Genomic DNA, 23,151 nt, shown 5'->3' with positions numbered 1-23,151 from the left:
CTTTTCTCTCTTCCTGTCTGTCTCTGTTCCTGACTGTGCTGGGTAGCCACATGGGTTCTGCAAAATGGCTATCTGCACCCATAGAGGGCTTTTAGACTTCTGTGCTGCTGTCAGTTTAAGAGGCTTGTTTCTTGGGTGCTTTTGCTCTTTCTCATAGCGTTGTAGGTCTGAAGCATTCAGGGGTGATAGTGGTGAGGGCTGAGAGGCTACACAGGAGGCTATGTTTGTACTCTTAGAATTCATAAGGATACGGAAGTGATGCTGGCCAAACAAAGTACTGAATAGATGCTGCTGGTGTATGTCACTCCTTCAGTGATGGGGGAGGACATGGGGGAGTCCTGTGGGCAGCAGTAGTGCCATGTGATTGAATAAAATAAAGTTTATGCAATGAAGATATCGGCCCTGCAAATGTGTCCTTGTTCATCCTGTTTGAAGGGGTGGGTTGCACAGGTGAGCTTCTGGTTTCTCATACCTGTACTCTGATTCCCACCTCCAGAAAGGGCTGCCGTGCTCCTGGTCTCACGCTGTGGATGCTGCCTGCCAGACACTGCTGCAGGCTCTTGGGCTGCCCTTGAAGGAAGCAAACTTCCCAATGCTTAACCAGTAAGTGAGAACATCTGGGGAAAACATTTTCTGTTTGTCTTGTGAAGCTTAGCTTCATTCCTAAGTGCATTGTCTTTTTTTCCCTCTTTCTCTCAAGAGTGGGACAAGGGTTAGTTTTCAGTTACTTAAATGTTTAAAACAATGTCCTTAATCTAGAGTTCAACGAAAAGATTTGGAGATCAGCTAATGAATTTTAGCAACTGCCTTAAAGTCTGGCTGAAAAGAAGTGGGTAGTGGATTCCTATGATTATTCTTGCTCCCTCAAACCTAGGGAGATTTCCCAGTTGCCAAAGGGTGGTTCTGTTCTGTTATCCAACAATAAAAAGCAGATTATTTTCCTTCTTAAAATACCCAAAGGGGATTGCTAACACAGATCCTCTTCGCTGTGTGCCCATCCTAGTGTGCCTGGTCAAATCCCATCCGTTCCAGCAGCACAGAAAGGCTAATCCCTGGCACTGAAGGCACCTAGATTAACTCACTGCAGGATTAGGATGTTTGAGCTGCTAAAAGATTAATATATTTGGTTGTCAACATTTGCTGAACTTGGCCTGGAAATGGTTTCCAATGAGGTCACTGACCCTTGGGTGCCAGTTTGCCTGGCATATTAGGAATTAGAGCAAGGAGTTGTTAAGATTAAACTAGAGCTCTGAGCGTGCAGAAGGCATTTTGGTTTTTAAATCAGTCATTGCTGTTGACTGATTTAAAAATGCTTTGGTGGTCTGGTTTGGAGTTGCTGAGCTCCTACCTTGCTGGGGGGGGTGTTCAGGGTAGCTGCCATGACTGTCTTGCAGTTCAGCATGGTTCAGGGCAAGAAGAGTTTCTGACTTGACCCAGGGATCCCTATTGGTGGCTGTGTCAGGAACAAGGAGCTGTGTTGTTCATCTGTCACATCTGCAATTGGGACTCACACAGAGCTGCTTTTCAGGTTGACTTTTCCTTGCCAGTGCAGTGCATCTTTAGTTTGGAGAGCTGCTCATTTTCATAGGCTGTTTTATTTTCAGTTGCTTGGCTGGAAGTGAATATAACCATCACCTTGTCACGTGTTTTGTTCAACTATTTGTATTGGTCTCCAGATGAGAGAAATACCTCTGTTATAGATGACATGAAGGTCTTCCTTGTTGAGATTTTCTGGTGCTTTGCTTCCTGAAGTTTCCTGCTAATGACAATGTTGGCCACTAAGCTGCTGTTGAGTTTTAACTACAGCCAGCAACTAAGCACCGTGCAGCAACTCTCTCACTCCTCCCCTTGCCCTCACAGTGGGATGGGGAGGAGAATCAGGAAAAAAACCCTGTGAGTTGAGATAACAATAGTTTATGAACTAAAATGAAACAAAAAATATATAAATAATAGTAATAATGAAAAAGAATAAACTAGAGTAAGAGGAATAAATCCCAAGGAAAAAAATACAGGTGATGCACAAAGCAATTGTCTATCACACTGTGTGCTGACTGATGCCTGAGCAGCCATCTGCCCCTCCCCACCAACCCCTCCCAGTTTATGTACTGGGCATGATGTCCTATGGTATTGAATAATCCTGTGACTAGTTTGGGTCAGCTGTCCTGGCCACTCTCCCTCCCAGCTTCTTGTGAACCCACAGCCCACTCACTGTCAAGGCAGGAGAAGCAGAAAAGGCGTTGATCCTGTGTAAGCACTGCTCAGCAATAACCACAACATCTCTGTGTTATCAATGCTGTTCTTAGCACAAATCCAAAACATAGTCTTGTAGCAGCTACTAGGAAGAAAATTAACTCTATCCCAGCCAAAACCAAGACATCTGCCCACAGGTAAACTACTCTCTGCACAGTGTAAAATGAGTTTATTTCAAGGGCAGGGCCTCCACAGTGGTACCATTGGGTAAAACACCATTGGCTTCCACTTCCTGTACTGGGACTCAAATTATCTGTGCTGAATGTTTTATTTCGGCTACGAGGAGGAGGATTCATGTTTAAAAAGATTTTCCTCTAATCATCAGAACATAAATTCTGGTGCAAAGTCTGCTCATGCTAGCTCAGCACATTGTAAATGCTTATGTTGCTTTCTAGTGCATTGAGGGAGTGACAGTAGAGCTGTGTCCCCATTACAGCCAGTCCTGATATTGTGTGAACTGGTGTCTGAAGTGCACTGATGGTGGTGGAACACACTGGGATGCTGCAGAGAGTATGCATGGGCAGGGAAGGGAATGGTAGATTTCATTTCATTCTTCAAAAGCAACTTTTTTCCCATTTTTTTTCCCTCTGGGAAATTACAAATGAGGGCTCTAAAGGTAGACCTTTCTTTAAAGACTGTTTGTAATACAGAGAAGGTGTGTATATTCCCCTGCTTATCTGTGGAAAACTGCCATGATAGTAAAATAACTGTTAGCTAGAAGTTGTTTTCTTCTATTATTACCCAAATTTGATTCAAATCAACTTGTCTTAAAATAGTGACCACTGCCTGTGTTTGTGGAATTGGTTTGAGTGATTTCTTTTAATGTTATTGCCAAGGATCTTGATTTCAAGACGCAATCTACGCTCACAGAGGAATGTATCGTGCTTCCCTGTGTCTGTGTATGCAAACATTAACAGCCATTTCTTGGCTGAGATGTATATAACTGCATTTGTCACTCATCTGACAATGTAATTTTTCTTCCCCAACAGGCCAGCAAGGATATTCAGCTGAAACCCATGTGGAAGATGTAAGTTTAAAAGTTTTTCATTGAAGAGACATTAGAAAGGTAAGGCCTTTCCCTAAATACTTGCTTTGAGTTTGACACTGATGTCTTAGACCTGTAGCTGGGCTGAGTGTTCCCACTCTTGGCCAGTGCTGTGCAGCCTAATGAAGCAAGAGCTATTCAGTTTTAACACATCTATAAGCACCAAGTACATTCCTCTGTACTTTACAAACATATTTCAGGGGATTTCTGTAGAGCTGCATGATCAAATAATTTTGTATATTTTATCCAAGGCCTGTATTGTCATTTATTCTGAAAAAATACCTTTTGAAACCCGGAACATGAGCCTAAAGCTTCTGCCTGGCAAGAGCAGGAGGCTTACTGCTATGGTGGCGTTGCATCCAGTTGTCTGACTGCAACAAGATGCATTATGAAATAACCAGCAAGAACATGGGACAGTAAAGTGTATTCTTTCTCCCACCTGGCCAACACTTTTGCACACGAAGAACCTACTCTGGAATTAGATCAGCGTGGACCTAGCTGATCAGCTATGCTTAACAGGGATGTGTAAGATAGTTATCTGTATTAAATGAATATCACACCTTTGTTGGATGAGAATGTAATATCTGACATCATGCAGAGGTTGTTTGGACTGTCCAGTGAGTAAAAACAGCATATAAATGGGCCATATGATATGGTCCAGTGTGGATAAAGTGCCCTGTGGACTTTAATACACCAGGAAGAGAGGGCCATATGATGTACATAATGGTTTTGCTTGTATTTCAACCCATACTTACTGTAACAGTGCTTATAAACTTGTAATTTGAAAGCAGTTTCTAAGACATGGGAAGAGTCACTGTGTGCATATCTGGGGGGATACACAAAATGAAAAAGGGAGAGAGAGAGAGGCTAATGTCACCATACTGTGAGCTCAGGCCTTAGTTTTCTTCAAGGAGCAGGTTATGTGTGAGTAATTCTTCTGATCAGTGTGTAAACTATAACATATTGTCTGGCTGATATGAAATAATCATACTTAAGCCCCTGCTTTCCTCATCACGCATACATAGGTAAGGTAGGCAACAGGAGTGCTGGCTGGATGCCCTGCCCTTCCCCACAGCTGGCAAATCCATGTTGGTGTAGGCTTTGTACCCTGATCCCAAGGGCCAAGGAAGCCCAAGCAGGATTTATTCCCAGCCCCATTATGTTGCTTTTAGTGGGTGAGGATAGGTACAACTTTATTCACTGCTTTTATATTTGTCAGGGGAGAGTCCCATCAGGACTGTCTGCTTGGAGGGCACTGTAGTTGCACAGGACAACACTTTGAAGCTCATCTTTCATCATCTGTAATAGTTCCCATTTGAGGGGAAACAAACAGAAATATAAAATAGTACATATGGTGAGACTGCAGTCCTGTAGCAGGCAAATATGCAGGTAGAGATTGATCAGCTACCATGGCTTGCTCTGCATCTGTGGGACTGGTTTGCATGAGGGACAGGAGCCTTTTCTGTATCTGCAAACAAAAATTTAGTTGTCCAATTCACTTGAAACCGATCTCTAAAGAAATAATCTTGGAAAAGTCTATTTAACACTTCAGACCTGGGGTTATCTGATCACCTGTACTTCCTCTGTGGTTCTAACATTGGGAAGACTCTCCTAGAGTCCATCAGATCTAGGAATCAAAGTCCAGCTTTGAGGTCAGGTTTGGGGATTTGCAACACAGTATGCATTGCATTGCAAGGAATAGATGTGAAGTATAAAAATACAGGATTACTATACATGTGCTTGTTGTGCAAGGGAGTTTACTCATATCTACATAATGCTGAACACTATAAAATGCCTCCTGAATGCCAAGCCCTGAGAAGAGCTCAGCCTTCACCTCCCTCTGGGGCTACAGGAAGATCTGTAGCTCCTCACAGGATCCAGACCTTGGTATGTGTTATATGTCTAGCTTCCCCAAACCCCAAATTGAGGCTGTTCCTGGACCCAGCCTCCTTCACAGGAGCACTGCCCTAGCTCTGTCTTTGAGATGCAATATTTAGCACTGAAGTGCTCAGTTTCCCTCCTTGTGGCAGTGACAGGAAAGGACGAGGTGGGCGCGCAGCCACCGGCCTTTGTCCGCGAGTTGGGAGCGCGCGTTGCTCTGGCTGTTATAAAAGGCTCACGTTAAGTAATCACATTTCTCTTGCATAAGTGCTTGTTTTTGGGAGGCTTTAGCCAACTGGAGTTCGCAGCTCACAGACAGAAAGCGTGTCTAACTACTGTGATTCTCTTTAAAATAGTGCATTTATTCATCTGCTGAAAGTTGTGTAAAATCTCTTTAGATAAGGTCGAAAGGCAGAGACTTTCCAGCGCTGGTGGTAGCCGAACTGCAGCTGTAAGAGACTGCCAAAAAGCCTGTGTGGATCCTTGTGAGTAACATTTCTGTTTCTTCTAAAGGGTTTTTGTGAATGATAACTGCAGGCAGGGAAATACTGCAGACATTTATTGCCAGCAATAAATTAGAGGAAAGTGGGAGGTGAAAGTAGTGAAACCGTTGACCGGTTTTAAAATAAGGCTTTCCTCCTGTTGTTCCTTAAGCAATTATGGGTTTGTCTGAAGCGGTGTAATCAAGTCTCTTCCAAATACACTAATAAAAAAGAAATGTGGTGTTGAATTCAATTACAGGGCTGTCAGGAGAACATAGATTTGGCCTGACAGTGAGATCAAAGAACCATCTAGTCTCATGTACCTGTTTGGAGTGGCCAGATGTCAATGTTCAAGGAAAGAATATAAGAATAGAACAAGTTTTCAATGATATTTCCTCTCCTACAGTTTCCTGGCTTTCAGAAATCTTCAGGTTGGTTATTTCCTGAGTCAGAAATTGTATCTTTAACAGTACAATGGACTTTTCAGAATTTGCTAATTCAGTGCATCTGTTGAAAACAATATGTTGTTTAGGGATTTGACTGACATAAATCTAATTGGGATTTAATACCTGGAGTTAAATCGGTTCTTTTACAGAGGATTTAAATTTTAAAGAGAGTAGTTTTCTACTTAGATGGAACTGAAAAGGGAAAAGCTTGTATGAATTTACAGAGAAGAGAATTCCCCTCTTCCTTATGATGTATCTGGATGCAGCTCAAGCAGTTGACAAAGCCCGGAACTATAAAACCATCCTCTGAAGTGGGAACTGAAATTTATTAGCTCAGTGCTGAGCAGTTTGAGACAACTCAGTTGTGATTCCTACCAGCCCTGGAAAGCATTGAAGTATCATCATATAGAGAAGGCAGCTCAAGTGCTGGGCTGTGAGGGGAAATGAAGCTATTACCAATCATGTGGATACATGTATGCTTGCTCTTATGGGTGGTACAAAACTTTTTTCCTTGGTAAAACAAATGCTGGACTAATGGAAATATCAATTGGGAGAGCTTGAGTCACTACTTACTACACTCATCTCAAGGTTTCTCTGTAGATTTTACAATCTATAAAATTCTTGACCTGCTAAAGCATTAAATCTTACTTGCAGCCAGTAGACGAGGAGGTAATACTACCATGAAAAGAAGCTATTATTTTGTAGGAATTATAGGATTAGAGAGGTAAATGTGAAAAGCTATATTGAATTAAAAGACAGTCAGCTGCAAAGACAAGACTTTGATGTTTTCATATTTCCTTCCTAGTGTGCAAAATTGATAGGCTTAAGTAAAAGAAAATAAAATTGTTTGCTTCAATGAAACTGCAGTAGTGATGTAAGATGAGATGGGATCAGTCTCTTACAACTGCTTGCTAATTATTTCGACCTTAAAACCTTTGCAACATACCCATAGGCAAACATGAGCTATGTCTCTTGCACTATGCCACTTAAGGGATGGGTGCTGGCAGAGCAGGCTGCTTGCTGGGCATGCCACAGCTTCCCATTTCAATTCTGCAACCCAGCAAGACTTCTCTGCTTCTGTGGGTTAGGGTTATTCAGAACCCAGGCAGCTTTCCCTAGGGGTCTATGGTGTTTGTTCTCCACCTGAAACTTGTATGGGTGTCTTTAGCAGGGCTAGGGACTGGTAGAGGTTGGAACAGACATTGACACAGGTTTTTCAATGGATCATTGGATAACTTCATGACTCCAGAGACTGTATAATCTTAAAAACCTGTGGTAGACTGTTGAAGATGCTACTACTAGAAATCTTTGAGTTGTTGGAAGAGTATTCTGGGGAAGCATTTGTTGCTTGCCCTGGTTTTGGGCTATTTTCTGAGCTGCTGACACTGCTGTCAAGAGGATGCTGTTTCAAAGATAGATACTCCTAGCCCATGCAAGGCCTTTGTAGTTAGTTATGAAAACTAACTACAAACAAAAGTTAGCAGTTAAAACTGGGAAATTTGTAATATTATTTCTAAAACAGTTCCAGGGACATGGAACAAACCCAGCAAACATTAGGATAGCAAAAAAAACCCAACCCTCTAATTTATTGCAGGATAAAATGGACGCTATGCACAAGCTGAAGATTTTTGTGATGTTTCTGTCTTTGGCTACTTTCATTGTCATGGTGATACTGAATGCTGGAAATGCCACTGGAATATTCAAAGGTAATACAACAAATTGTCTTTGTTCAGAGGTGGATTTTATGCATTATATGACTGAATGATATAAGGTGCCTTAAATGGGATAGATCTGTTTGTTATCTTATTCCTTCATCAAATACCTTGATCTGTGAAAGACGGAGGATGCACCAGCTACTTCCAGGTGTTACAGTCAGGTGCCCAAGCCCTTTCTAGTCCCTTAAAATCCAAGGATCTAGTGGCAGATGAGAAGCCTTTGCATACACTGCCCTTGTAGTCCTGGTGGAAGCTGTCCAAGCTGCTGCTCTGGGTTTATAGAAGGCAGTGGTATGTGGTTTGAACACGGCCGAGCTGACTCTGTCAGAAATGGACATTGTGCTTCTCTCTGACTGTCACATGCAACTGGCTTTTCTTGCTCTGTGTAAGAGGGAAGGCCCTCAGGGACAGCAATTCCATAATGGATGTCTAAAGGCAGGCCAACTGCAACACATGGCCTGTTTCACCAAGGGCATCCTCTCATCTCCTGCAGACCAACTGAGATGTAGACTATGCATCATCATTCTTTCTCCATTGTTAGTATGTAGTAATGCTTTTGACTGCAATAACATCCACTACTGCAGGTCTCTTCAGGACAACCCCTGGAAACATCTCAGCAAAGTACAGCACTGACTTCACACCAGCTGGCTGGACCTTCCTCATCTGGAATGTCATCTATGCCTGGCAGTGTGCTTGGCTTCTCTATGCCTTGTCAGGGATCTGTCGAAGGTATTTTCACTGCTTACAGTATAAATGAGGGACAGTGGCTCTTCCCTTCTGTAGCTCAGTCTCTTACCTGCGTTTCTGGAGTTTCTAGTCAGAATAAACCCACTGCCATTCCTCTTGACATCCTGGAGCATCTCTCAGGTTCAGCATCCAAAGCTGGGAAGCAGTTCGTAGGTGTGTATAAACTTCTGTAATGTGTGAACAGATTACAAAGCATGTAAACTGTTCTGAGGCATTATTTCCACTGATTCATGGGATCTGACAGCTACCAGTAGCTGCACTTACCCACTGCTGGATGCTGAGAATCCACAGGGGCAAAATTAATGAAGGAGCTAGTGTTTTGGGTTTACTTGATGTTAAGAGAATTGACATTGGGTAGTTTCTCGAGTCACTGAATTGGAGTCAAACCTTTTCCTAGGATTAATTGTGTGAGGCAGTTACTGATCTTATATCTCTAATATTGTGATGTTTTCTGTGCAAGGGAGATCATGGACTGCTGAACTTCAGTCTTGTGTGTCTGCTGAAGGTTGAGAGGAGAATGAAATGGGTGTTGATACAAGAGTGATCAAATGCATGCACACACAAAATATATATGCACATGTGCACTCACACTGTGATGCCATAAGCCTTTTTCCCTGGGAACTGGGCCAAAATCCCATGACTGTGCCACTGCTACAACTACCAGCTGCACAAGTTTTGCAGCATCTGTGAGCAGTCCTTTGTATCCACTAAATCTGTGGCGGTGCAGAGACCAGCAAGAAGTTCTGTAGCATGGGGCAATGTCCTGATGGGAAAGGCCACAGAGACTATTGTGTCAGAGAAGGATATAGAGGAGAAAGTCTGATGTAAGCTGAACTCCAGGAGAGTTTGGTCAATGCAGGTATTGTTTTCGTTTCTTCATATCCCCTCTTTCCTGGCAGGAATGAACTTGGATGTGTCTACATGAGGCCAGACTTGCTGCCAATACCTTTTTATGTGGCATGGATTCTGAATAATGGCTTCAATGTTGTATGGCTGTTTCTGTGGGACCGAGAGTAAGTTACCTTTTGTTACAAATACTTTCTAACGTTCTTGCTGAGACTGCCCCAATACTTCATTTTGCCCTTTTTACTGTGTGTGGACACTTAATGACACCTGTAGAACTCAGTGGCAGGCCTTGGCAAAAGTTGGCCTTCGTGAAAGTTTGAGGGTTTTGCATCATGTTTTTGTTTTGCCTGTGAGATGGATCAGTTAATGAAGTCTAAGATCTCCTCAAAGCTGTTGTTCTTCCATGTTTGCTTCCTCCACAGGTAAGATAGTAGCCATACCTCCCTCTGTAAATAAAGTTAAGCTCCTTGCCTTGGATTGTTTTCATAATTATGGTCACATGAACGGCTTATAATAACACCACTGTCAAGAGGTGAAGAAATCAGTTGCAGTCAGGAAAATAACAACTTTGTGATTAACAGAGTAAAATAACAGTATGTCAAAATGAGAGCTACATGTAGTGATTACCTTTAATAAAAGCTGATTAACTTAGTGAAGGACAAACACTAAAGCTATGAATTAAGGCATTGACACCACTGAAAAAAACTGTGTTATAAATTGTGTGTGTGCATGTTCTTTGTCCTAGATACCTTCTCCCTGCCCTGGTGTTCCTGGCAGCCCTCACTTTCACCACCTATGCCTGCCTCTTCATTTCACACCGAGCCTTGAGCATCCATTCCTCCTGGTTTGCGAAGGGTCACAAAGCTGAGCTCTGGCTCATCCGCATTCTAGTAGGTGACATTTGGGAAGCTGTGCTGTTGGTAAATACTTTAAAAAACCCCTCTGTGCAGTACCGAAGGTATCAAGAATGAAAGATTCAATGGCAAGAGATAGGTAAGGGAAGATTTCTGCCCTGACTTTGTGCCTGTTGCAGGTACATAGAGGTTTAATTGCATATGTTTCTATTTAGACATCATAGGAATGATTTAGAGCAAGTATAGCCCATGTACTTCTCCAGCTGTTACAGGATGAAGTTTTTAGTGAAGTATGAAAACTTCAGCCCAGACTTCTGTTTGGGATGGAACAAATAGTTCTTGCAGAGGGAGAAGACATGGCTTCTGTTGCTGTAGCTGATGGTGATCTGGTATCAGCTGGTATCGGACTACAAAAAGTGCATGTATTTCTCATTTGGGAAGGGTACCCTGCTAAAGGTTTCAAATGCAGCTGCTTTTCTGAGTTTTGCCAAATCCTGGAAGAAAAATATTTTCCTACTGTTCCTGAGAAGAATGGGATGTGTTTGGCAAACTGCACAGAGAAAATCAGATAAACATACTTGTATTCCATCACATCCTCTTTGTGCCCCTCTCCTAGTTCAAACTTGTCCCCATCGAGGACACCTCACACTGCAGTTCCTCCCATGGCTTCTGTGTGTGTGCTTTAACAACCTTGTATTCCTTTGCTTGATGGTGGCATTGCTTAAGGAGAAAGTGGGTCAGCTGAAAAAGCCTGTCTTCAGAGATAGGAGTGTTTATCAGTGGAGGAGGAGTCTGAAAAGCTGGGAGGCTCTGCAAAGAAATATTCCTACCAGCCCTGCTGGAAATGTCTATATCTCTTAGCACAAACTGGGAGCAGCTTCTGTTCTTTCTACCCTTGAATTGCATTTCCTGAGGCACACCAGTGTAACTCAGGGAAACGGGAACAGCTGGGCTCCCTGTCCTCTCAGGAGTGACTCCAGCCCTTGATATTGCCTGCTGCAGGCTCCACGTAGTAAAGAGGTTTTTCTGGGAGATTGTTGAGATTCAGAAACTCTGTTCTCTCTGCCAGTTACAGCAGCCTGCAACAATAGGGCTGGGCAACCAGCCAGACTGAGCTTTGGAGTGTGGGTGGGAAGCCTCCACTGGGATTATAGGGCTTTGTACAGAGGATCCACTGGGCTGGATCTTTGGGGTACTTTGAGGACTCCAAGGCTTCATCTCTTCTCCACATTAAGAGACTTTCCCCTGCAACTAGATCTAGAAGGCTGGCTTAACTGTCTCAGGACCTATAGGTCACAAAAGAGAATTTCCTTATTTATCGCTATTGTCTCGCTCTGCTACGTGACAGGTCCAGAATGGGCTGGCACTGTATGCAACATGGACCACCATTGCCACGCTGCTGAACTTTGCCATTGTGTTGATCTACAAGTGGAATGTGTCCAATGAGACGGCAACAACTGCTTGTCTAAGCATCCTCACTCTCTACCTAGCAATATGGTAAGCAGCATCATGGGTTGACAGCAAGCTTGAAACACCCCTTCCACAAATGAGGTGGACTGTCTGTCCCTATTCATAATCTGTCCCTGTAGCAACACTTTGTACAAAGGCCTCTTATAATTCATGGCAGATGAACGGGGAGCCTGGGCAGAGCTTTTCTTCCTTCACCTTCAGCATTGCAATTAAGCACGTGCTGTGGGCCATGAACAGGTTGTTGTGACTTGCATGAGCCCAACCTGCCCTAGGTTTGCAGATGAGGGCTTGATATGGGAAACCTGTGAAACAGGGCTTTATCTTTCCCTAAACTTACCTTGGATATATTTTTTATTAGTCTTTTGAATTTTAGTAAATGACCAAGTGACTTGGAAGAGAACCCCATTCTTTGTCCAGTTCCTTATTTTTTTTTTCCCTGTACACTTTTTCCATCAAATCTTATCTTGGTCCCTCTTTCTTCATAGGTTTTATCTAGAAAACTTCTTTCTTGACAAGTATGTCCGTTACAACCTTACAATCTACCCAGTGGTCATAATAGCCCTGACTGGCAGTGCCTGCAAGAACTTCTCCTTTTCCTCCCCAACAACAAGCAGCACTTTTATAGGTGAGTCTTTTTTTTTTTTGACTGTTTCCAACTCTTGTAAAAGAAAGACAGCAAACATTTCCACAGCTTTCCTGTGTATTAGGTGCAGAAAGACAGACTTGCCTCTAGAAGTATTCTTATTAAAAAGCAGAACTAGGGATTTATTAGAAAGTATTCATTTTGCAAAGGAAAGAGTGGAGCAGAAACGATTGCCCATGAGCCTTAGGGATGGATTCAAACCTTGTGTTGCCTCACTTGCCAGTGCAGTATGTTTGCCCTATGACTCTCCAATATCCATTTGTGTCCTCTGCTGGTTGCTCCATCTCATGCAGAGTGAGCCCAAGGAAGAGCAAGGCTGGGATGAAGGCTGTGGACTTCTAATTTGGAATACAGGAGCAGTGCATAAATTACCGACCCAAGGAGAGGTTATATCAAAAGTTTACAAAACCCTGTACATGGTCCTCTCTTATGCAGAGCTCAGGCTAGCCTTAACAAGTTTTCCTAGGATTATTTGGTTGCTGCAGGCCACTATGGCTGAGCTGAGTGTAGTCATCCATTGTAAAAGGGAAGGGCTTAAGCTGTCCGAATACTGTGTAACTGCAGTCTGGCAAAAGCTACAGCACTGTGAGTAGTTTTATGCTGACATGAAAGGGTCTGAGCTGTGTGTACTCTGAATCCTTCTGCAGCAGTTTGAGATGCTTATTTCCACTGTAGGATCAGCAGAAGGGACCATGTTCCCACCCTTCAGCCTTGCCACTCTCACATACCAGTGGCTAAAATGAATTTCTGGACTGACACCGCCATTGCAGCCAGTCCAGCATGTGTTTCCCTTTTGCTGTAAGGACAGCTGGAGCATGCTAATGTCTAAAAAGCACCCAGCAGGATTTAGCAGAGCTTGTCTGCCAAAGGTGTGAGGGTACTGCAAACATCTCTTGATAGTTATGGCCACCAGGAACATGAAGGTATGTATGATCTGTGGCAGACAGCTGTTTTCCTGCAGTAAGTACATTTCTACTAGTGGTTCAGCTTGTTTATCTGGTAGGGCAAGAATGTGCTTTTCCCAAACTATTGGATGTTTCTTTATATAGTTCAACTATTCTTGGAGTGTTTTGTTGATGTCATGCATTTTTATTCCTGTGTTCATAAAGCTTCCTCCTTTCAGACATGCCTTGACCTGGAAGCACTGAGTGAGTTTGACTGGATAGCAGTCAAACTAAACTAAGTGAAATACAGTTTAGGGGGGTGGAGGTTAATGGCTCCTAGACAGGAAGGTTTGTTCTTTCTCTCTCCTTGAATGCTCCCTGTACTGGGTGCTGGGGTATGACAAGAGGCACTGACTTTCATGTGCTAACATGCTTCTCTTTTTCTTTTCTAGTTGTTCTGCTGGCAGTGACTTGTTTGATCTTTGCTGTTCGACTGGGACTAGTCACATGGCGACACTGTAAGAGACCACTGGAAGCATCAGAAAGTCCAGACCTATCAGGCACAGTGGCCTGAAACCTCTGACATGGTGTGGCAGATACTTTAAAGGGAGAGAAAAAAGAAAGGGTATCCATTGGTCCTTCCTTCTAGTATGAATTGTCTTCTGCTCTTCTCTAACTACTTTCTATTCTGAATATGAATGGCTTGTATCTGCAAACCTGCCCTGCACCTACACTTCCTCAGATCAGCTACTCACAGCCCCACCTTAGATCTGTGCCCTCCTTAATTTGGTTTGACTCTGAATCAGTGCAGAAAAAGATCCTTCAGCTGAAGAACCCTGTGCACCTTTGTGATAACTGAGCAGTGGTGCTGTGCTCCTACCAGTGCAACAAAGGCCACCAGCAGGCCCTTGGCAGGCTTGCACAGACACAGTTCATGTTCTTCCCTTGGTAGTTCCTTTTTCTTAAAGTGTAGCTCTTAAGTGGACTATCTCTGGGACTCAAGGGAGGTCTGTCATGCCTTTGGCACCTGCTAGTTATGGTGGTGTGAGCAAGTCCCCAGCCATTGGCTACTCCCTTTCCTACTTCTCTTCATCATGATGGGAACAGATACAACTCCAGAGATCTACCTTTGCAGTGTCAGGTTTGATATCCAAGGGTAAGAAGAAGAGTGACTGAATACAATTGCAAGCCTTCAACCTATTTCAGCTACTTGTAGCTCTAGAAACTGAAGATGCATTCAGCGTATGGTAAGATACGAGTCTTTGCCCTGGTTTTCCCTGACTTTCTCAGTTAAGTTAGTCACTGTGTCAGTGCCTCTGTCTCTGAACTCACAATAACTTGCAGTAATTTGTGGTGTTCCTTTTCTGCCTGCAAGAGAGAGACAAGATCTGGGTCAGGCAGGAGCAGGGGGTTGCCTTTCCCTGAGCTCTGCAGTGAGCAGTACACAATTTTTGTGCTGGCTGGATGCCTCCTGCTGGAGAATGGTTTGTGGCCACTCTGGCAGGAGGTAGATAAACAGACAAGATGACATCTGATCTGGGGTAAAGCCTGCTGCTTCAAAGGAAGCTCTTTAAAAAAAAGATTAACTGAGCTAGTAGCAAGTTCATCCTGGCTTCATTGCTTCTGAGTTTGTATTAGAAGCCTAAAAGTGGATTGACTAAACTGTTGGACTAGTGCCTCTGTTTCTTCTTCCTACTCAAGAGCTGAGGTTGCTTTATGGGTGTCTGGAAAGTGTTGCTATATGGCAGGTGCTTTCAAATGCTGAGTATCTTGCAATACTGTTACAAAGCTGAATTCTTTTAAAGTAATCTGTGCTATTGTTTACACTTGAAGAAGAAAATGACTGTACTGCAATTTCTCTTGTCATTCCATCACATTGTTTTATTTTCAAATAAATCATCTAATTCCCCCACTCTTCCACTACCACTGTAAATCATCTAAAGCAACTGTCCTGGCTCCTACCTTGCTTCTCCCCTGGCTTCTCCAGCGTCCTTGATCCTTTGCTGCAGCCATTTGGCCCTCATTGTCTGGGATGCTACTAGGTGGAGCTGCCTTCATCAGCCTTTGAGAAACAGGCTTGGGTGATGCATATTCCTACATGTGACTTGAACTCTCCTGCCTAGCGTCCTGATCATTAAACATCTATTTAATTTTATAGCTCTGACCCAAAAAGAGGAGTCCTGGAAGGCTTTGCATCCTCCCAGGCAGGCTCCTGGACCACGGCACCTGCCCTTCCACAAGACATTAAACAAAGCCTTCAGGGCTTAAGACACACTTGTTTGATGTCTGTACTGGCCAAAGGACTAGAATCTGTACCACAGGATACTATTTATATATTAAATTGGTGAGAAGAGTCACCAGTGCTCTGTAAAGGGAAGTAATGTGTCTCAAACCTCTTAATAGTTCTCTGAAAGTCTCAAAAAAAGCAGATAGGTGAGGAAGAACTGTTTTATATTGCCACTGGCTTCTAAAGAAGCTCAAGAGCTATGATATGAAAGGCAATCCCCTGCCACAGGGGATTTAAACTGGGAAAGAGAGGGATGTGTCCCTTTAGGAAGGGAGTTTACTGGTGGCATGTATCACTAAACCTGGGCTGGATAACAAACCAAGGGGTTGTTTGATGATGGACAGTTATTTAGGATGCTAAAGGAGAAAGTTGACTGGGGAATTGCAAAAAGCTCTTAAGAAAACAAGAAGTGGACAGTGCAAAGATCTAATTGAAGTAATTGTAGGTAAGTACCAAAGGATGGATAAGGGGATATTCAACCTGTGCTTTTAAGTGACATGCTCTGAACTGCTCCCTGACACTCAGGTGCAAGAGCTGGGATGTATGGTAGCCCTTCTCATCCAAACACTGCAGCTTCTGGCAGCAGTAGAGGCTAACCATGTATCAAGGAGGGTTAGGAAACGACTAAAACTGAGAACACTCTCGTGCCTCTCTAAAGCTACTGTGTGCCTACATCTTGAGGGCTTTGTGCAGTTCTGGTCCAGGAAGTTCCAGGAGATTATTAAGGGCTTGGGAAAGGTTTGGAGAAGAGCAACGTCATCACAGAGCAAGAGAGCACAGCAAAGGCCTTTTTCTGAGTGGTGATGAGGTGCCACTCAGTTAATCTTTTGCAGACCTCCCTGCAAGAGAGACCCTGGCAACTGCCCCCAACTGATTAGGCTGAGATAGCCTCAGTCCCTGTTTGGCCACCCACAAATAAGCTCCTCGTGCCCAAAACCCTGTCCAAGCACTATTTCTCTGGAGCTGAGGCAGGCAGAGGTTCTAATAGCTACTCCAGCACACAAAGCTCTAGCCAGTTTTGGGAAAAGTGGGCTTCCTTCAACTACAGCAGAAACAGGAGCCTAAAAATATGCTGCCTGCTCTTTTTTTCTGTTAGCTGGGGCTGGGAGAAACATGAAGAATAAGCGAGTCCCTTTCTCTTCCAGTCTGGGAGCTAAAGATAGCCTTAAGGCTATTTTAAAAGACTTTGGGGCTTTTTTTCCTGAAATGCCTTTTTTTCATTTGTTTTTCAAAACCCACCACTGCATCATTTTGGCCACAAGAGATTTTTCTTTCATCAAAGCTGCATTTCAGGAAGCTGGAACCCTGCCAACTGTTGAGTAAAAATAATCAGCCCAGCCTTTGTTTCTGGGAGTGATTAGAGGATTTGGGGGAATTTTACCTGATTTAACATTTCTTGGAAAGCTGGTGGCCTTAAGAACACAAAGCCTGAAAAATGAGTTTAATTTCTGGAAAGATGATTTAGGATCTTTGCTCTGGCAAATGTTCCCATTCCTTATAGCCCAACCTGGGATGCAACCTGAGGCCTCTGCATTGCCCTGTCTCTCTGTGGGTCTGGAAGAGAGATAGGGCTGGCAAAGCCAGGCATGATGTTCCTCTCAGAACACAAAGGCATGTCTTGCTTTCTGATATCAAATGCTGGGTTTACACTTCTTGTTCTCTGGAGGGATTTGATCTGTGGCTAAACAGAGGAACAGAGGAAACAGTGTGCTTCTTCAACCACTGTTGAGTGGACAGCCCTAGCTGTCCAGAGACACTTGGGGATGCCTCTTTGCCCTGGCTGAGGCCAGCTCTTGCACAAGCTCCCTCCCACTCTGCCTGGCAGCCTCCTTCTAAGGAATACCCATCAGTTTAGCAGTATTTTCTCTAGAGGGCTCTATCATCTGGGCTGGATATTGCTGAATCATAGAATGGTGGGAGTTGGAAGGGACCTCTAGAGATCATCCAGTCTAATCTCCTGCTAAAGCAGGTTCCCCTCCATCAGGTCACACAGGAACGTGTCCAGGCAGGTTTGGAAACCTCCAGAGAAGGAGATTCCACACCCTCCCTGTGCAGCCTGTGCCAGGGCTCCCTCACCTCAACAGCAAAGAAGTTTCTCCTCATGTTCACTAGAACTTCCTATGTTCCAGCTTGTGCCTGTTACCCCTTGTCCTTTCACTGGGCGCTGCAGAACAAAAACTGACCCTGTCTTCTCAACACCCACCCTTTAGGTATTTATAAGCATTGATAAGGTCCTCACTCTTGTCTTCTCCAGGCTCAACAGCCCCAGTTCCTGCAGCCTTTTCTCATAAGAGAGATGCCCCGGTCCCCTGATCATCTTGGTATCGCTCTGCTGGACTATCTCCAGAAGTTCTCTGTCAAACTGAGGAGCCCAAAACTGGACACAGTACTCCAAATGTGGCCTTACCAGGGCAGAGTAGAGGGGAAAAAACTCTCCCTTGACCTGCTGGCCCCCAGAATGCCATTGGTCTTCTTGGCCGCTAGGGCACATTTGTGACAATTGTTTTCATTAAAAGTTGCAGGGAAAAATTGGTTCAAAAGAATGTTGAATGGCAGAAGTTGTGGGTCAGGGGAACTATGCATTTGAACTGAGAGTGCAAATGTGTTAATTCAAAAGGAATTTTTTTTTAAATGGGCTTGTGAGGCCCTGGATTGGGCCCTGGATTGGAAGCCCATGTGGCTTCCAGGGAAAAATGAGCCTCATTTCTTGGATGAAGGCTCAGCCACCATGAAAGGGAATGAGATGCTGGGAGTAGAGCAGGCCTCTCTTTGCCACCTCCCATCAGCAGCAGTATGCCCTGGGCTCTGCTTCCCAGAGCCAAGCCTGCCCACAGCCCCAAGATCACCACACTCCCCTCCTGATGCCCTTTGCTATGGACCGCAGGCAGGAGGCTCTCCTGGTGAGCTCCCGAGAACCAGAGCACCCAGGCAGAGGAGACATTGTATTAAGACCTTATTTGTTCTTGGCTTGATACTACCCTCAATACTAATTATTTTATATTAAAGCATCAGTGAAAAAGAATAATAAATAAATAAAGTTGAGCCTGCTGGAGAGAGGAGATGTTGCACCATGAGGCGAAGCAGAAAGCAGGATTGCTGCAATTTGGAGCAATTTTGCAAACCCCTTGCCTGGTTACAAGGCAATGGATGTAAACAGGTACAGGCACACTGGCCACCAGCAAGAAAACATGGATAAGGCTCTTGCTAGTGCCTTGTCACTTCTCAAGCCATTCTTTTTGGAGAAGTGTTTGCCTTGGAAAAGAAACAGAATAGAAGCTGACTCGAAATGTGCTGCCCCAAATATTCATCCTCTGGAGCTGGAGCAGATCCAGCCCTTGCTGGCTGTGCCTCTGTTTCCTTATCTGTAAAGCAGCCACGAACAGGACAAACCTCTCTGTGGAGGACTGTGAAGATCTCCAGATAAAAGGATCTAATACAGACAACAATGATTAAAGGCTTTGCTACCCACACAGTCTAAACACGCTCGGGCCATCCCAGGCTCTTGGAAAACTGTGAAATCTTTTCAAGCTAAACATTTATTTTCTCTGTGTAGGGTTGGGACAGCCCCATGTCGGGGGTTAGCTCTGCTCCCTCTGTCAAAGGCATCTCAGCCAGAGTTACTGGCTCGGGCGGGACTCCTGCGTGGGATGAACATGTGGGAAAAAATGCTGGAGCAGGGGAAAAATGCTGGAGCAGCCCAAGAGCCTGACCCCGGTCCTGGCAGAGCCGGGACACCAGCAGGAACGTGCATCAGCGTGTGATAGCACATGGGGCATTCCCTGCTGGAAACTTTGACTCAGACCCCTTGAGTAGCTAAACAAGGATGCTGTGTTTTCTCCTTCCTCTTGGGGGAGAAAGGCAAGTGGTAAAATGTGATATTTAACCAACCAAGAAGGGATCTGGTCTGCTCAGGATCATAGAATCATAGAATCATTGCAGTTGGACAAGACCTTTAAGGTCATCGAGTCCAACCCGCTAACCTGACATTGCCAAGCCCACCACTAACTCATGTACTTCAGCACCTCATCTATGCATCTTTTAAGTATCTGTAGGGATAGTGACTCCACTACCTCCCTTGGCAGCCCATCCAGTACTTAATAACCCTCTCAGTGAAAAAGTTTATCCTAATCTCCACTCCAAACCTCCCCTGGTGCAACTTGAGCTCCTTTCATCTTGTCCTGTTTCATTACTGGAGAGAAGAGTTTAACCCTCACGTCACTATAACTCCCTTTCAGATAGCTGGAGAGAGTGATCATGTCTCCCCTCAGCCTCCTCTTCTCCAGGCTAAACACCCCCAGTTCCCTCAGCTGCTCCTCATCAGACTCATTCTTCAGACCTTTCACCAGCTTCATTGCCTGTCTCTGGACATGCTCCAGCACCTCAGTGTCCTTCTTGTAGGGATGGGACTGATTGGGTTAGGGAGAGCCATGACATTAGCCGGTAACTTGGTTTGTCTTGATGTTGCTCTTGATCTTAAAATAATGGGCATTACTGGAAAGCAGGTAGCTTAAGTGACTCATGGCACAAATTATTTTCATCCAAGAGAGAAAAAATGTGTGTGTGTGAGTGTTTGTGCCTGTGGTTGCTATTGTTTTCCCTGGTAACAGCACATATTTTGCAATGTATTTTTCAGGAAGTGAATAAATGAAGAATTTTTTTATGAGATGAGCCCAGGGCTGAGAGAGGAGTACAGGGACTGAGGAGCAATACCTGAGTGGGAGCCAGAGCCTGGGCTTCCTCATGCAGCTGCTTTACCTTGAGCCCATTAAAAATAGCATAGAGAAAACATCTGCATTGGGTCATGGACCCTGCCAAAAAAGCATCCTGGGAGACCCAATATGTGTCCATTCATTCAGGGGACACATTGTCCCCTGTACATGTGTTTCTGACCTATCCTACTACCCTTGGCATGAGAAAGTTCCCACTAGGCATGGTGATGGACTCAGCACTGGCACTGTGGGCACCCTCTTCCCCAGCTGCACCATCCCCACACAACACTTTCATACCACCCAGCAAAATGCTCTTTGTGAGGGGGCAATTTTCACTTCAATTTAATTTATTGCCCACTAACACAAAATTCTAATCATTTGTTTGGTAATGGGAACAAGAAAACATTAAAAAATGATGGCAAACAGTGATGCAGGAACTGATCAGACACTCATGTGTGGGCTAACAGAGTGCCTGTGTGTGAGCAAAGAGGGTGGGCATGCGTTGGGCACTAGTGCATCAACTCCTCAAGGACCCGTGTGTGATTTAATGGCTCTCTCATATTTTGAGTTAATTAATTCATGCATTAATTAATTGGCCAGTCATACATAAATTAATTAGGTGTTCATGCATGAATTAATTGGGTGCATATGCATTACCTGTTTGTGCTCTTGTGCACGGATTCAATAGGTGCTCACACATGAACTACTCGAGCACCCATGCATAAATTCATTGAGCACTCATGCAAAGACTGTCAGCTCACAGCAAACCCCACAGTCCATGCCTGTTATATCACTGACTGCAGTGGCCAGATTGGCTTAGGGTTACACATCCTTTGTCACCCACTGAGCAGGAAGAGGTGTTGCATGGTACATTAATGTCTGATCATTCTTTGATACCCATTACAGGCCCTACACACCAGTGAGACATTTCTACTCCTATGCAAGAAGCCACTGTTTGGATGCTTCAGTATTTATGTATCTCTTCATGCTACCACTCCATCAGGCACACCAGCTCTCTGATTTGCAGCACTGGGCTCACCTAACTAAAAGCTGATGGAAACTGATGGGCATGTTGTCCTTGTATATAACACTAACCAGAAGAATGCACTCTACTCAAAACAGTCAGAAGAGCTGCTGGTGTGGTTTTTAAGGATGGGTGTAAAACCAGGAAAAACACTGTTGTGGCTCCTCAGACAAGAACATCTTGTTCAGCCAAATGCAAAGGCGGTCCTCGAGGACAATCCTGCAGAGACAAGGAGACGGGGCGATGGCCTGGCTGGGAAAATGGAAAGGAAGCATTTGATAATTATCACAGAGTTACCACAAAATGAGGTCAGGATTTCTGCAGCATCTGATCTTTTGTCTTTTTTCTTCCAGCACCAGCGACCTGTGGAAGAGGGGGAGGAAAAAGGTGGCTAAGAGCACTCAGCAGTGTGATGCTCCTGCCTCTGTCCTGGGTGGGAAGCAGGTAGGATCCCTGCCACCATTTGGGAAATTTGACCTCACAGTTGCCACCAGACTAAGGTGTCCCCAATGCTGGAGCAGCTGCAGACCATAGTGGCAGTGGGGACACTGATGCCAGGCAGCAGCAAAACCTAATCCTGCAGAGGCAGCCATGGCTGCTTATGGATTTCTCCATTCTCTGCAGCAAGTTTTTGAGTATCCAATCCAATCCAATCCAATCCAATCCAATCCAATCCAATCCAATCCAATCTGTGGTATCAGTTGCACTCGATCAGCTTGTACAGGGAGGAGCTGAAGCAGAGCAAACAGCCATCCCCAAAATGCTCACGATTCAGTGATGTAGCAGTTTGTGCTGCTGAGCTGTCCTGGCAGTCTGGCTCAACATGCTCATGCCCATGTCCCTGTGTGGGACACCAGCCCTGCTCTCCACCCTGTTTTCTGCCTGTAAACCTGTCCCCAGGGCCCCCCTGAGGGCATAATCCAGGCAGAGCTGTTGCTGCATTACAAATGTGCAGGTCTCAAGCAGGCAGGAATTTCAAGCCTCGAGCATCACCCCATGAAGCCGATGTTAAAATCCTGCCAGGTTTTCATGTGTTGACTGCATATTGAGGGCAGCTCACATACAGACATCCACTGGTGAGTGCAGAGCCCTTGCTGCAGTCAGTTGAGATGATTGGAAGCAGTGTGATGGTGCAGTGAGATGGATTTGGGTTTTTTTCAATATTAATGAACCTTTATAACAGGAGGAAGCAAGCAGCATGAGGAGTCCTGGGGCCAGCTCACACCAGCCCTTGTGCTATGTGAAGCTCAAGTGCTGGTGAGATGAATTTTAGTCCCACTTAAAGCCTTCAGCACTAAGTTCCAAGTGCTTTCCTCCCACTCTCCTCAGGGAACACAGATGTGTTAGTGGGAAGAGCAGGCAGCGGTGCTGCAACACCTGCTCAGCTGAGCCAAGGGGGATATCTGATGTCCGAGTACAGGGAAACAACTCCCAACTCCCTTGGGCCATGGCTGGCATAAAGGTAGTCCACACCAGGAGACCTAGGGCATCTCTGGGATAAGATTGACTTGTGTGTTGCCTTTGATGTGTAGAGCAGAGAAGCCCATGGAGGAAAAGGAGCTTCTGCTCACTTTCTTCCACTGATGCTTTCCAGATGCAGAATGGTTGGCACAAGCCTTGGCATAAAGGGCTCAGGTAGCTTCCTCACTGGCCCCAGCAGCCTCTTGAGGCTGTTCCCTCTGCTCGTCTCATCACAGCCTTCTCTAATCCTCTCTCAGTGATGGCCAATGATAGCACAAGGTGTAACAGGTACAAGCTGGAACATAAGAGGTTCCAAAGAAACACAAGGAAAAACTTCTTCCCTGTTCAGGTGAGGGAGCACTGGCACAGGCTGCCCAGATGGGCTGTGGAGTCTCCTTCTCTGGAGA

The 23,151-nt window shown here is 44.7% G+C and overlaps 1 protein-coding gene across 1 annotated transcript in view; it reads left to right on the top strand.

Annotated features, from left to right (window-relative positions):
• Positions 1 to 22,867, top strand: part of LOC104556803 (uncharacterized) — a 72,862-nt gene extending 49,995 nt beyond the window's left edge. The window contains exons 6-17 of the mRNA XM_061989652.1: positions 497 to 603; positions 3,240 to 3,316; positions 5,575 to 5,661; positions 7,699 to 7,810; positions 8,404 to 8,548; positions 9,466 to 9,579; positions 10,158 to 10,302; positions 11,615 to 11,763; positions 12,222 to 12,361; positions 13,716 to 13,781; positions 21,637 to 21,727; positions 22,816 to 22,867. Of these exons, the coding sequence (XP_061845636.1) occupies positions 7,705 to 7,810; positions 8,404 to 8,548; positions 9,466 to 9,579; positions 10,158 to 10,302; positions 11,615 to 11,763; positions 12,222 to 12,361; positions 13,716 to 13,781; positions 21,637 to 21,727; positions 22,816 to 22,867 (1,008 nt within the window). The 5' untranslated portion in view covers positions 497 to 603; positions 3,240 to 3,316; positions 5,575 to 5,661; positions 7,699 to 7,704. The remainder of the gene's footprint in view (positions 1 to 496; positions 604 to 3,239; positions 3,317 to 5,574; positions 5,662 to 7,698; positions 7,811 to 8,403; positions 8,549 to 9,465; positions 9,580 to 10,157; positions 10,303 to 11,614; positions 11,764 to 12,221; positions 12,362 to 13,715; positions 13,782 to 21,636; positions 21,728 to 22,815) is intronic.
• The last annotated feature ends 284 nt before the right edge of the window (positions 22,868 to 23,151 follow it).

Source organism: Colius striatus, chromosome 2, assembly GCF_028858725.1.
Source record: "Colius striatus isolate bColStr4 chromosome 2, bColStr4.1.hap1, whole genome shotgun sequence".
Taxonomy (NCBI): Eukaryota; Metazoa; Chordata; class Aves; order Coliiformes; family Coliidae; genus Colius; species Colius striatus.
This window is presented reverse-complemented; position numbering and strand designations above follow the sequence as displayed.